The 15,628-nt window shown below is 43.6% G+C and overlaps 1 protein-coding gene across 2 annotated transcripts; it reads left to right on the top strand.

Moving 5' to 3' along the window:
* Window positions 1–5,515: 5,515 nt before the first annotated feature.
* LOC139423668 (uromodulin-like) lies at window positions 5,516–14,038 on the top strand. 2 transcript variants are annotated; one of them, XM_071175276.1, is made up of 10 exons: window positions 5,516–5,543; window positions 5,904–6,000; window positions 8,614–9,417; window positions 9,587–9,673; window positions 10,130–10,317; window positions 11,304–11,455; window positions 11,894–12,142; window positions 12,284–12,434; window positions 13,191–13,266; window positions 13,450–14,038. In XM_071175276.1, exons 2-10 carry the CDS (start codon window positions 5,937–5,939, stop codon window positions 13,467–13,469), a joined length of 1,791 nt encoding a protein of 596 aa, XP_071031377.1. In that variant the 5' UTR covers window positions 5,516–5,543; window positions 5,904–5,936; the 3' UTR covers window positions 13,470–14,038. The 2 variants fall into 2 exon arrangements, with proteins under 2 accessions (XP_071031377.1, XP_071031378.1); XM_071175277.1 differs by lacking the exon at window positions 5,516–5,543 and having other exon boundaries at window positions 5,912–6,000; window positions 8,620–9,417.
* The last annotated feature ends 1,590 nt before the right edge of the window (window positions 14,039–15,628 follow it).

The following is a 15,628-nucleotide window of genomic DNA, read 5'->3' as shown; positions in this document are numbered from 1 at the left end:
TTTCAAGGGCACAGAAATACTTGTTTTGATTCTAGTAATGAATTTATGCACTACAGTGTGATTTCATTGTACTGTGTATGTTGTATGCACACAGACTTGCATTGTTTTAGGACTGATCATTTCCTCAAATCATTGTGTAAGTTCCAACCTTACCTGAGTTGCTGTGTGTGTGTGCTGTGATTTGATGATGTCAATAAATAACTCTGTATGATGAAGGTCATTGTCTAATGATTGTCTATTTAACAGGTTGTAAACATGTCTATATGTATTTATTGTAAGGCAGGTTAAACACATATTTACAGAACAACAAGGGATTGAGGCAGAACAATGTGTGGTTTAATTGGTATAGGCGAAAGTACTAATTGACCATAGCAGATTTTAGGAAAACTGGCTAAACTTGTTAAAGACAAGTGACATTCATGATATGTATTTAGTCAGTGTACTGAACACTTCCTAGGTTGTTTTACCAAAGCAGGAAGACTGATTGGTGTATTGAAATAGTACTGTTTGTTCCACTGTAGAATAACACAATGAAAGTCTTCTGAATGACCATGACAGTCTGAGTAGTAGTTTATGATGCCCCTTTCTTATGACTCCATTGTTACTGTTGGTTGAGGACCTTCCACCTCTCTCCATTGTTACTGTTGGTTGAGGACCTTCCACCTCTCTCCATTGTTACTGTTGGTTGAGGACCTTCCACTTCTCTCCATTGTTACTGTTGGTTGAGGACCTTCCACTTCTCTCCATTGTTACTGTTGGTTGAGGATCTTCCACTTCTCTCCATTGTTACTGTTGGTTGAGGACCTTCCACCTCTCTCCATTGTTACTGTTGGTTGAGGACCTTCCACCTCTCTCCATTGTTACTGTTGGTTGAGGACCTTCCACCTCTCCATTGTTACTGTTGGTTGAGGACCTTCCACCTCTCTTCATTGTTACTGTTGGTTGAGGACCTTCCACCTCTCTACATTGTTACTGTAAACTCAACGTGGGTGTTGCCTTCAGGCCCCTGTACTGGGGGTGAGATTCAATCCAATTCAACACACGACAATATACATCATAGATAGCTGCTCTATAACACACCTTGGGTTAAATCCAGGTGTGTGTGTGTGTGTGTGTGTGTGTGTGTGTGTGTGTGTGTGTGTGTGTGTGTGTGTGTGTGTGTGTGTGTGTGTGTGTGTGTGTGTGTGTGTGTGTGTCTGTGTGTGTGTGTGGCAGTGTGTGTGTGTGTGTGGCAGTGTGTGTCCTATTTCCTAACTCAGTTGTGAATTTATTTAATTAGACCACTAAGATTAACCAGTAGGCTACATTTTATGATGTTTTTGAGAATGGACCAGCGGATTGTTTGTACAGCATTAGATAAGAGTTTCTTGCGTAACTGACTGATGACAATTACACACGTTTATAGACTCTGTGTGTGTGTGTGTGTGTGAGTGTGTGTGTGTGTGTGTGTGTGTGTGTGTGTGTGTGTGTGTGTGTGTGTGTGTGTGTGTGTGTGTGTGTGTGTGTGTGTGTGTGTGTGTGTGTGTGTGTGTGTGTGTGTGTGTGTGTGTGTGTGTGTGTGTGTGTGTGTGTGTGTGTGTGTGTGTGTGTGTGTGTAAGTAAATGTACTGTGAGCACAACTCTGAAGATTATCATGGGAAGATATTGGGTTCTCCAATAAATGTAACTTGATATCAGTGACAGCATCTTTCCAGGGGGTGAACTGGTACATCATTCTGCCTCACACTACAGAAACAGGAGATAGACTAGTGTCCTGTCCAGGGGGTGTACTGGTACATCAGGCTGCCTCACCCTACAGAAACAGGAGATAGACTAGTGTCCTGTCCAGGGGGTGTACTGGTACAAGCTGCCTCACCCTACAGAAACAGGAGATAGACTAGTGTCCTGTCCAGGGGGTTACTGGTACATCAAGCTGCCTCACCCTACAGAAACAGGAGATAGACTAGTGTCCTGTCCAGGGGGTGTACTGGTACAAGCTGCCTCACCCTACAGAAGCAGGAGATAGACTAGTGTCCTGTCCAGGGGGTGTACTGGTACATCAAGCTGCCTCACCCTACAGAAACAGGATATAGACTAGTGTCCTGTCCAGGGGGTGTACTGGTACAAGCTGCCTCACCCTACAGAAACAGGAGATAGACTAGTGTCCTGTCCAGGGGGTGTACTGGTACAAGCTGCCTCACCCTACAGAAACAGGAGATAGACTAGTGTCCTGTCCAGGGGGTGTACTGGTACATCAGGCTGCCTCACCCTACAGAAACAGGAGATAGACTAGTGTCCTGTCCAGGGGGTGTACTGGTACATCATTCTGCCTCACCCTACAGAAACAGGAGATAGACAAGTGTCCTGTCCAGGGGGTGTACTGGTACATCATTCTGCCTCACACTACAGAAACAGGAGATAGACTAGTGTCCTGTCCAGGGGGTGTACTGGTGCATCATTCTGCCTCACACTACAGAAACAGGAGATAGACTAGTGTCCTGTCCAGGGGGTATACTGGTACATCAGGCTGCCTCACCCTACAGAAACAGGAGATAGACTAGTGTCCTGTCCAGGGGGTGTACTGGTACATCATTCTGCCTCACCCTACAGAAACAGGAGATAGACTAGTGTCCTGTCCAGGGGGTGTACTGGTACATCATTCTGCCTCACCCTACATAAACAGGAGATAGACTAGTGTCCTGTCCAGGGGGTATACTGGTACATCATTCTGCCTCACCCTACAGAAACAGGAGATAGACTAGTGTCCTGTCCAGGGGGTGTACTGGTACATCAAGCTGCCTCACCCTACAGAAACAGGAGATAGACTAGTGTCCTGTCCAGGGGGTGTACTGGTACAAGCTGCCTCACCCTACAGAAACAGGATATAGACTAGTGTCCTGTCCAGGGGGTGTACTGGTACATCAAGCTGCCTCACCCTACAGAAACAGGAGATAGACTAGTGTCCTGTCCAGGGGGTGTACTGGTACATCATTCTGCCTCACCCTACATAAACAGGAGATAGACTAGTGTCCTGTCCAGGGGGTGTACTGGTACATCATTCTGCCTCACCCTACAGAAACAGGAGATAGACTAGTGTCCTGTCCAGGGGGTGTACTGGTACATCAGGCTGCCTCACCCTACAGAAACAGGAGATAGACTAGTGTCCTGTCCAGGGGGTGTACTGGTACATCAAGCTGCCTCACCCTCCAGAAACAGGAGATAGACTAGTGTCCTGTCCAGGGGGTGTACTGGTACATCAAGCTGCCTCACCCTACAGAAACAGGAGATAGACTAGTGTCCTGTCCAGGGGGTGTACTGGTACATCATTCTGCCTCACACCACTCATTGTTTCTCAGTCCTGGTCCTTGGGACCCAAAGGGATATACATTGTTGTGTTTACCCCAGCACCCACACACTTCATTCCACTAATCAACATCATCATCATCATCAAGCATTTGATTTGAATCAGCTGTGTTAGTACAGGGGCGAAGCCAAAAACGTGCCTCTCTTTGGATCCCTGGGAAACACCTGGGCTAGAGAAAGAGGAAATCAAAATGGGATTTTTGGTCTTCGTTTAAAGTCATGGTTAGACATAAAGTAGGCAGTGTGGTTGGTCTTCATTTAAAGTCATGGTTAGACATAAAGTAGGCAGGGTGGTTGGTCTTCATTTAAAGTCATGGTTAGACATAAAGTAGGCAGGGTGGTTGGTCTTCGTTTAAAGTCATGGTTAGACATAAAGTAGGCAGGGTGGTTGGTCTTCATTTAAAGTCATGGTTAGACATAAAGTAGGCAGTGTGGTTGGTCTTCGTTTAAAGTCATGGTTAGACATAAAGTAGGCAGTGTGGTTGGTCTTCATTTAAAGTCATGGTTAGACATAAAGTAGGCAGTGTGGTTGGTCTTCATTTAAAGTCATGGTTAGACATAAAGTAGGCAGTGTGGTTGGTCTTCATTTAAAGTCAAGGTTAGACATAAAGTAGGCAGTGTGGTTGGTCTTCATTTAAAGTCAAGGTTAGACATAAAGTAGGCAGTGAGGTTGGTCTTCATTTAAAGTCATGGTTAGACATAAAGTAGGCAGTGAGGTTGGTCTTCATTTAAAGTCATGGTTAGACATAAAGTAGGCAGTGTGGTTGGTCTTCATTTAAAGTCAAGGTTAGACATAAAGTAGGCAGTGTGGTTGGTCTTCATTTAAAGTCATGGTTAGACATAAAGTAGGCAGTGAGGTTGGTCTTCATTTAAAGTCATGGTTAGACATAAAGTAGGCAGGGTGGTTGGTCTTCATTTAAAGTCATGGTTAGACATAAAGTAGGCAGTGTGGTTGGTCTTCATTTAAAGTCATGGTTAGACATAAAGTAGGCAGTGTGGTTGGTCTTCATTTAAAGTCATGGTTAGACATAAAGTAGGCAGTGAGGTTGGTCTTCATTTAAAGTCATGGTTAGACATAAAGTAGGCAGTGAGGTTGGTCTTCATTTAAAGTCATGGTTAGACATAAAGTAGGCAGGGTGGTTGGTCTTCATATAAAGTCATGGTTAGACATAAAGTAGGCAGGGTGGTTGGTCTTCATTTAAAGTCATGGTTAGACATACAGTAAGCAGTGAGGTTGGTCTTCATTTAAAGTCATGGTTAGACATAAAGTAGGCAGGGTGGTTGGTCTTCATTTAAAGTCATGGTTAGACATACAGTAAGCAGTGAGGTTAAGGTTAGGTTTAAATTCAGATTAGAAGAAGAAACATTTTTGAAAGAGGCGGAGCTTCTGACTTTACCACTCGCTCATAATGACGACCGATAGGCTCCCGCCCAATGGGCCCTTCTGGCTCCGACCAGTATGACCTATGGTCATGACTTATTATCAATGACAGACCAACATAACACTCGGAGTGATGAGCTCATTAGTTCAGCTCCACACAGTTATTAAAGGGACATTACACCTTCAACTAAAAGGTTGTCAGACGTTTTCAGTTTTCAGACTTCCAAAGTTAACTCATGTCAGAGTGAAGGGAAAAGATCAGCACTGGAGAAACCCTTTGGATTGAGGCATATGGCATGATCTACACAACCAATGTTGTGGGTTCCATCTTGACATTAGTCTACTTTTGAGGTCTGAAAGTCTTTAATTTATGAGTGAAATGTCCCTTTAAAGCTGTGTTTCCCAATCCTGGTCCTGGGGATCCGAACGGGGACACATTTTTCCAATGTGCTAACATACCTGATTCAAGTCAAATTTGATTGATGGTGAGTTGATTAGCTGAATCAAATGTGTTCGGTGCTAGGGCGAAATGTAACCCCCCCTCCCCCCCCCCGTTTGGTATTGGGAAACACTGCTTTAAACAATACACTTTATTCAGTTGTTCAATGTTTCAGTGTCATCACCATGGGCACATTGGCACAAGGCTAACTGGCATAGATTATATTTCTAATAGTTAATTAGTAACGATTAATTAGTAACTCCGTTAAAAACAATATCCCTTTACTGTAGTCACATGATGCGCCCCACCACCCCCTCCTCCCCTGAAAACCTACTGGATATATTCTCTAGCTCAATGGTCAAATCCATCATGTGCTGATTGGTAAGTGAGCGATGTCTTTTTCCATAGTTTCAACTATATCTTATTCCTTCTGCATGAAAATACTTCACATTTTATTGTTTGATTTTGCCACAATTGAAGTGAATTCAGGAACTCTGGGAGTGGAAGTTGATCACTTGTTATTTTTAAACGCTTCTTCAATTATAAAACTAAAACGTGTTTGTTTCGCTCGTTATCCTTTATCATGTTTTGACCCTGATGGAGACTTTTAGGCCAAAATACGTAGGTTTATGATGTAAGAAAACATTTTTTTATCAACTTCCTCTGCCAGAAGTGCTCCCTTTGGCTATAACTGTACCAAAAAAAAAAATCTATATTATTTTTTTATTCTTTATTTTCCAGTCGTGTGTCTGATCAGAAGAGAAGCTGAACAGAATGATGTCATCGGGTGTTCTGATGGTGCTCCTGTTCTTTAAACATGTTACTGCAGACAGCTCAGGTAAAGGGTTGATTCTCATTTAGGGAACGGAATGAGAGCTTCACACAGAATACTGTTGCTCCCCAGTGCAGGTTATGGGTTATGCTTTGTGTGCAAGAATAAAGCAATGGGGAGCAGCTATATATATATATATATATATATACAATAATAATATAATATAATAATATAATAATACTGAGAGGAATATACCTCAGTATTATTATATTATTATATTATAAGGAAGGAGAGGAATATATAGGAATATATATATATATATTCCTCTCCTTCCTTTATCTCAGTATTATTATTTATTAACTCAGCACGGTATTCTTCAAGTGTACGATGTGTATTTAACCTTCTTTATTGCCCTTTCAAGACGTTGGTTTGAGTCCCAAATGACTTCCTAATCCCTTTGTTCTTCTGTTCCGTTGATTTCAGTGGCTTATTGTCTGTGTACTCAGAGCTAAGGGACTGTCTTAAAAGTGCAAGTGATTAACTGAAAAATGTCTTTGCAACCACATGACTTAGACATCTCTAACCAACTGTAATAGGTTCACTATGTCATGTGGTTGAGAAGATATTGACATTTTTTTCACATGCAATAGTAGGTGTTGCAGTTTTAAGATGGTCCCTTAATCCTTAAAGCAGTGGAGGGCTACTGCCGTGTTCATGTGCAGGAAATTCAGACATTTCTGACTTGTAGTTTGTGGTTGTAGTTTTTCACATGCCGAGTTTAATGAATCAGCAAGTAGGATACACAGCATAGATTTTGCCTCCAAAAAAGGATATATGACAGCGAATTTCATAAACAATGGACTTGTTCCCTATCTTCAGATAACTTAGAACATGTTTGTAATTTCTATCATTCTGGAACGTTCCTTTGGAGGGGTATTGATGATTAAAGTCTGGATCATTAATATAAAGCTTATTATAAACCGGGTAGTTCGGGTCTTGGATGCCGATTGGCTAAAAACAGCATTCCAGCCGTATGTTAGGCAATATACCATGGGTATAACGCAAAACAATTTGTTTACTGTTATATTTATGTTGGTAACCGGTTTATGATAACAATAAGGCATCTCAAGAGTTTGTGGAGTACAGCCAATAAACCACTAATGAGGGCTGTATCCAGGCACAGGAACAGCCCTTAACCATGGAACATTCTTAGAAAATAGGGTTCCAAAAGGGTTTTTTGCAGAAGGTCAGAGTTCTACCAAAAACCATTTTCATCTGAAGAACCCTTGTTGGAAGATGAGGGGAAAACAATTGTAGACCTCCACAAGTCTGGTTCATCATTGGGAGCAATTTCCAAATGGTGGAAGAGGACTCCAGTGGCAACCTGTGAAGCTCTGGTGAACTCCCAAGAGGGTTAAGGCAGTGCTGGAAAATGATGGTGGCCACACAAAATATTGACACTTTGGGCCCAATTTGGACGTTTTCACTTAGGGGTGTACTCACTTTTGTTGCCAGCGGTTTAGACATTAATGGCTGTGTGTTGAGTTATTTTGAGGGGACAGCAAATTTACACTGTTTTACAAGCTGTACACTCACTACTTTACATTGTAGCAAAGTGTCATTTCCTCAGTGTTGTCACATGAAAAGATATACTCAAATATTTACAAACATGTGAGGGGTGTACTCACTGTTGTGATATACTGTATATCCACAGTAAAAGCCCTGACCTCAATCCTATAGAACATTTGTGGGCAGAACTGAAAACGTGTGTGCGAGCAAGGAGGCCGACAAACCTGACTCAGTTACACCAGCTCTGTCAGGAGGAATGGGCCAAAATTCACCCAACTTATTGTGGAAGGCTACCCAAAACGTTTGACCCAAGTTAAACAATTTAAAGGCAATGCTACCAAATACTAATTGAGTGTATGTAAACTTCTGACCCACTGGGAATGTGATGAAAGAAATAAAAGCTGAAATAAATCATTCTCTCAGCTATTATTCTGACATTTCACATTCTTAAAATAAAGTGGTGATCCTAACTGACCTAAAACAGGGAATTCCTTACTAGGATGAAATGTCAGGAATTGTGAAAAACTGAGTTTAAATGTGTTTGGCTAATGACTTCAACTGTACTACTGGATGAGATAAATTGTCATTGTTTTTTAGCAGAATTATGTGAGGTTTTGTGTGTTGTTGTTCTTAGGCACGATGTGAAGGGGAGTGCCTGGATACAGCCCTTAGCAGTGACATATTGGCCATATACCACAAACCCCTGATGTTCATTATTGCTTTTATAAACTAGTTACCAAAGTAATTATAACAGTAAACAAGTAATGTTGCATCATACTTGTGGTATATTTAAGCAATAAGGCACGAGGGGGTGTTGTATATGGCCAATATACCACGGCTAAGGGCTGTTCTTAGCCTGTGCTATATTGGCCATATAGCACAAATCTTCAAGGTGCCTTATTGCTATTATAAACTGTTTACCAACGTAATTAGAGCTGTTTTTTCATACCCGTGGTATATGGTCTGAATACCACAGCTTTCAACCAATCAGCATCCAGGACCCAAACTACCCAGTTTATAACGGCCAAAATATCACACCTCCTCGGGCCTTATTGATTAAATTGAATGTAGTGTCTTGTCATAAGCTTTATGGGGGAATTGTTTTCTCAGGTACAGTTGTTACCAGTTGTGAGGCGTGTCATGACCAAGCCACCTGCCTAGACTCACCTGTGGAACGTGAGAGGGGAGATGCTTTCCAAACCTGGTCCGTCACTTGCACCTGTCAAGATGGCTTCGTTGGCGACGGCATCACCTGCTACGACCTTGAGTTCTGCGCTAAAGGCTCCTGCTGTCGTCAAGGTTACGGCTGGTCCTCGGAGCTGGGCTGTGTGGACGTTGACGAGTGTTCCCTCCCAGACCAACCCTGCAGCCCTCCTCAGGTCTGTGAGAACACCCCCGGATCCTTCAACTGCCTGGTGCCTCCTGAAGACGACCTCCACTCCAGTCCTGGCGACTCCCGTTCAGTGCAGTTTCAGTGCGGGGGGAGACGGTGTCCAGTGGGAGAGGACTGTATCAGTGTTGGTGGATCGTCCCTCTGTGCAGACCCCTGCCTGCACTACTCTGTACTGAATGACGACTGGCGTTCCACCACCAACTACGGTCCAGCTAACGGCTACCACTGTGACTCGTCTGTCAACTGGCAGGGCTGGTATCGCCTGTTCCTGGGGAACACCAGTGTTCAGATGCCAGAGAGGTGTGTGGAGAAATACATGTGTGGGACGGAGATCCCCTTGTGGCTTCCATTAGCTCATCCCCAGCTGTTAGACGGGGTGGTTCAGAGGAGCGTCTGTGGACACTATTATTATGACTGCTGCTACAGGAGGCAAAATCCCATCCATGTCAAAGCCTGCTATGGAAACTACTATGTCTACAAGTTTGTCCCTACAACACTATGCAACATGGCCTACTGTGCAGGTATGACATCATAATGTCCTTGTCACTGTGCAGGTATGACATCATAATGTCCTTGTCACTGTGCAGGTATGACGTCATAATGTCCTTGTCACTGTTTCTTAAAGACATCAAGAGTGTTCAAATAACTAGACATAACAAAGTAATTTAACACTACCTCTGTCTCTTCCAGATGTCAACACCACGGTGTGTTCCACATGTGGAGTGTTTGATGCTTGTGTGAGAGACAATGAGACACACTGGAGATGTGAGAGGAAAGGTGAGTGCTGAACAAATATAAACTGTATTGTCAGATCGGTCTTTTTTTCAAACACTATGAAACGCAGAGATTTCGGGGTGAAATGATGCATCTTTAAGAGGCGTATCTTTTAACCAATAAGGTCAGAGGAGGCGTGGTATATTGGCCATATGTCACAAACCCCCAAGGTGCATTATTACTATTATAAACTGATTACCAATGGAATTAGAACAGTAAAAATACATGTTTCCTCATACCCGTGGCTTTCAGCCAATCAACATTCAGGGTTCCAGCCCTGAATGATGATTGGTTGAAAAGGCAGCTTGGGGGTTTGTGGTACATGGCCAACATACCACGGCTGGGGGATGTATGCAGTCATTCCGTGTTGCGTGGTGTATAACACAGAGATCTCAGTCTCACACATGTACCTGTTCACACGCCTTATTGCTTAAATAACCTCCTGAGTGGTTTACTTAGCTCCAGAGCTGGTGTGTGGGCGGAGCCTCCTGAAGGTGGGCCTTCCAAATGTTTACCTGGAGGCTGCTGGTCTGGATGCTTCCTCTGCCCACCTGGCTGACGGACGCTGCTCCGCCCACGAGGATCGTAACGGCTCAGTGTGGTACCAGGTGGAGCGACGGGAGGGACACTGTGGAAACACTCTGGAGGTGAGAAATATATATATATTTTTTTCACTTTATGTTCAAGAAGGTTCTATATTGCTGCCCCAATATTTTCCCTGGAGACGTTTTGTGAATTATTACCAAACACACACTTTAGTTGGTTCACATCTTACATATGGAACGACCTTCAGAGTTCATTAAACGTTAGAGACTCACATACTTATGTAACAACCTTCAGAGCTCATTAAACGTTAGAGACTCACATACTTATGTAACAACCTTCAGAGCTCATTAAACGTTAGAGACTCACATACTTATGGAACGACCTTCAGAGTTCATTAAACGTTAGAGACTCACATACTTATGGAACGACCTTCAGAGCTCATTAAACGTTAGAGACTCACATACTTATGTAACGACCTTCAGAGCTCATTAAACGTTAGAGACTCACATACTTATGTAACGACCTTCAGAATTCATTAAACGTTAAGAGACTCACATACTTATGTAACGACCTTCAGAATAACCCACAGTCACATTTGACATTTAGCAGACGCTCTCATCCAGAGCCACTTGCAGTAGTGAGTTGATACGTTGATACCTTTCATACCGGTCCCTGGTGGGAATCGAACCCACAACTCTGGCGCCATACTCTACCAACCGAGCTACGCGGGATGCAGTGGTGCCTTTCAGTTCAGATTGTTGGTGGAGGAACCTCTGCTTGTTTTTTCAATTGTGTTTTTGTATTTGTGTGTTTTCTATGCTCCTGCCTTGTGAGTGTGTGAGTCTCTACCGTTTAATGTCTAATAGCTGCTGGTCTGGTCACGAGACCTTGGTCTCAACAGGACTCTTTAAATAAAGGTCAGGTAAATAAATAGGGCTGAAGACGACATGACATTAGTGTTAACGGTGGTTAATTGTCAAACCAATCCCTGTGATCTCACGGTAGTCTACACATCACTAATGCAAGCAGGTCTAATAAATGCATGAATATGACATATTTCTGAACCCCCCTCCTCCCTTTTTCCCAGACAAACACCACCCATGCTGTCTACTCCAACAGCTTATTCGTTTATCCAGTAGATGGGAGGAACGGCTCCCGACCCTTCGGCTTTCCCTTCTCCTGTGTCTATCCTCTGGAGACAGAGAGCAGTCTGGATGTGGCCATCAGACCTCTCCCACTGTGAGAAAATATGCAGAAAGTCCATTCTGTTTATTCTGTTGTCTTTGTGCAGACGACACTATTATATAAAAAAAGTGATATCTAGAACCTAGAAGGATTCTTCGGCTGTCCCCATAGGAGAACCCATAGGAGAACCCATAGGAGAACCCATAGGAGAACCCTTTGAATAACCCCTTTTGGTTCCAGGCAGAAACCTTTTGGTTTCAGATATAATTATTTTGAGTTCCATATAGAACCCTCTCCACAGAGGGTTCTACCTAGAACCAAAACAGGTTCAACCTGGAACCAGAAAGGGTTCTCCTATGGGGACAGCCAAAGAACCCTTTTGTAACTGTTTTTTCTAACAGTGTCATCATTATGAACATTCAACTGTTATTTTAATGTTCATAAAGTTTGATTTGTAGCGTCACCTCTTTGTACCTTTGTACCTCTTCACAGAACTGATCATGAAGTTGTCCGAGTCGGTGCCAAGGCCAAGGCCTCCATGTCTCTGTACCGCGACTCCAACTACACACAGCCTTACCCAGCTGGTCAGCCAGTCACCCTGATTGCGGGTTCCTCCCTGCACGTGGGCGTGTCCGTAGAGGAGTCCGAGGCAGAACGTTTTGTTGTTGTTCTGGAAGACTGCTACACCACGGAATCCCCCAGCCCTGATAATCTCCCACGGACCTACATGATTCAGGACAGGTCCATGACTCTGTTTATCGGCTGTTTGCATGTCCATGTGTGTTTGTTTTGTGTGTGAAGTATGGTGTGTTTGTTGCTGTGTACGGTCTGTGTAGCCGTGCATGCCTTGAAACCTTTGCTGTTTCTTGGCTCTTCTCCCAGGTGTCCTACAAATCGTACCCAGGTGACAGTGGAAGAAAGTGGCTCGTCCCTCAGGGCTTCGTTCTCTGCTCTACTGCAGGGGGAATACCGTTACATCTTCCTGCACTGCAGACTCAGCCTGTGTGACCAGGGGAGCTCCTCCTGCACTCCAGTGAGTCCTGATGTTCTTCTCAGACTCATTAGCTCTCTCTTTGGGCTTTCAGGTCTCTCTGACTTAGTGGTTGGTCTCTGACTCAGTGTTTGGTCTCTGACTTAGTGGTTGGTCTCTCTGACTTAGTGGTTGGTCTCTCTGACTTAGTGGTTGGTCTCTGACTTAGTGGTTGGTCTCTCTGACTTAGTGTTTGGTCTCTGACTTAGTGGTTGGTCTCTCTGACTTAGTGGTTGGTTTCTCTGACTTAGTGGTTGGTCTCTCTGACTTAGTGGTTGGTCTCTCTGACTTAGTGGTTGGTCTCTGACTTAGTGGTTGGTCTCTCTGACTCAGTGGTTGGTCTCTGACTTAGTGGTTGGTCTCTCTGACTTAGTGGTTGGTCTCTGACTTAGTGGTTGGTCTCTCTGACTTAGTGGTTGGTCTCTGACTTAGTGGTTGGTCTCTCTGACTTAGTGGTTGGTCTCTGACTTAGTGGTTGGTCTCTCTGACTTAGTGTTTGGTCTCTGACTTAGTGGTTGGTCTCTCTGACTTAGTGGTTGGTCTCTCTGACTTAGTGGTTGGTCTCTCTGACTTAGTGGTTGGTCTCTCTGACTTAGTGGTTGGTCTCTGACTTAGTGGTTGGTCTCTCTGACTTAGTGTTTGGTCTCTGACTTAGTGGTTGGTCTCTCTGACTTAGTGTTTGGTCTCTCTGACTTAGTGTTTGGTCTCTGACTTAGTGGTTGGTCTCTCTGACTTAGTGGTTGGTTTCTCTCTCTACAGGTGTGTTCCAGGAGGAGATCCCGCTCTGTGTCCAAGTCCATCCGCCTCAAGCCGCTCACCATCGGGCCAATCACCTGTAAATATTTTACTTTAGTAATGACTTACATAGTTTATGAGCTCATATATTGTAGAGGTTTTGGACCGAAATGTAGAGTAGTCGGGAAATGAACAAAAATTAATGGCCGATAATCTGGTCAAAAGCACTCGGCCGTCGTTCTGGTGTTTCCTCTCTAACAGTCAGATTCTCTTTGACCCCCAGGGGCCCAGAGTCTGGAGTGAGCCTTGGGAGCCCCCAGCATGTCATATGAAGGATGGGGTCCCTCCTGAACTAATCCCCTGATCTCCATCCCAACCTACAGCCCAGTGTAACTTTCAAGGGCACAGAAATACTTGTTTTGATTCTAGTAATGAATTTATGCACTACAGTGTGATTTCATTGTACTGTGTATGTTGTATGCACACAGACTTGCATTGTTTTAGGACTGATCATTTCCTCAAATCATTGTGTAAGTTCCATCCAAACCTGAGTTGCTGTGTGTGTAAGTTCCATCCAAACCTGAGTTGCTGTGTGTGTAAGTTCCATCCAAACCTGAGTTGCTGTGTGTGTAAGTTCCAACCAAACCTGAGTTGCTGTGTGTGTAAGTTCCATCCAAACCTGAGTTGCTGTGTGTGTAAGTTCCATCCAAACCTGAGTTGCTGTGTGTGTAAGTTCCAACCAAACCTGAGTTGCTGTGTGTGTAAGTTCCATCCAAACCTGAGTTGCTGTGTGTGTAAGCTCCAACCAAACCTGAGTTGCTGTGTGTGTGTGCTGTGATTTGATGATGTCAATAAATAACTCTGTATGATGATGGTCATTGTCTAATGATTGTCTATTTAACAGGTTGTAAACATATATGTATTGTAAGGCAGGTGTATACATATTTACAAAAGGCAGAACAATGTGTGGTTTATTTGGTATAGGCGAAAGTACTAATTGACCATAGCAGATTTTAGGAAAACTGGCTAAGTGACATTCATGATATGTATTTAGTCAATGTACTGAACACTTCCTGGGTTGTTTTACCAAAGCAGGAAGACTGATTGGTGTATTGAAATAGTACTGTTTGTTCCACTGTAGAATAACACAATGAAAGTCTTCAGAATGACCATGACAGTTTGAGTAGTAGTTTATGATGCTCCTTTCTTATGACTCCATTGTAACTGTTGGTTGAGGACCTTCCACCTCTCTCCATTGTTACTGTTGGTTGAGGACCTTCCACCTCTCTCCATTGTTACTGTTGGTTGAGGACCTTCCACCTCTCTCCATTGTTACTGTTGGTTGAGGACCTTCCACCTCTCTCCATTGTTACTGTTGGTTGAGGACCTTCCACTTCCCTCCATTGTTACTGTTGGTTGAGGACCTTCCACCTCTCTCCATTGTTACTGTTGGTTGAGGACCTTCCACCTCTCTCCATTGTTCCTGTTGGTTGAGGACCTTCCACTTCTCTCTATTGTTACTGTTGGTTGAGGACCTTCCACCTCTCTCCATTGTTCCTGTTGGTTGAGGACCTTCCACTTCTCTTCATTGTTACTGTTGGTTGAGGACCTTCCACTTCTCTCCATTGTTACTGTTGGTCGAGGACCTTCCACCTCTCTCCATTGTTCAAATCAAATCAAATTTTATTTGTCACATACACATGGTTAGCAGATGTTAATGCGAGTGTAGCGAAATGCTTGTGCTTCTAGTTCCGACAATGCAGTAATAACAAGTAATCTAACTAACAATTCCAAAACTACTGTCTTGTACACAGTGTAAGGGGATAAAGAATATGTACATAAGGATATATGAATGAGTGATGGTACAGAGCAGCATAGGCAAGATACAGTAGATGGTATCGAGTGCAGTATGTACAAATGAGATGAGTATGTAAACAAAGTGGCATAGTTTAAAGTGGCTAGTGATACATGTATTACATAAGGATACAGTCGATGAAATAGAGTACAGTATATACGTATGCATATGAGATGAATAATGTAGGGTAAGTAACATTATATAAGGTAGCATTGTTTAAAGTGGCTAGTGATATATTTACATCATTTCCCATCAATTTCCATTATTAAAGTGGCTGGAGTTGAGTCAGTGTCAGTGTGTTGGCAGCAGCCACTCAGTGTTAGTGGTGGCTGTTTAACAGTCTGATGGCCTTGAGATAGAAGCTGTTTTTCAGTCTCTCGGTCTCAGCTTTGATGCACCTGTACTGACCTCGCCTTCTGGATGATAGCGGGGTGAACAGGCAGTGGCTCGGGTGGTTGATGTCCTTGATGATCTTTATGGCCTTCCTGTGACATCGGGTGGTGTAGGTGTCCTGGAGGGCAGGTAGTTTGCCCCCGGTGATGCGTTGTGCAGACCTCACTACCCTCTGGAGAGCCTTACGGTTGAGGGCGGTGCAGTTGCCATACCA

This window comes from Oncorhynchus clarkii, chromosome 13 (assembly GCF_045791955.1).
Source record: "Oncorhynchus clarkii lewisi isolate Uvic-CL-2024 chromosome 13, UVic_Ocla_1.0, whole genome shotgun sequence".
Taxonomy (NCBI): Eukaryota; Metazoa; Chordata; class Actinopteri; order Salmoniformes; family Salmonidae; genus Oncorhynchus; species Oncorhynchus clarkii.
This window is presented reverse-complemented; position numbering and strand designations above follow the sequence as displayed.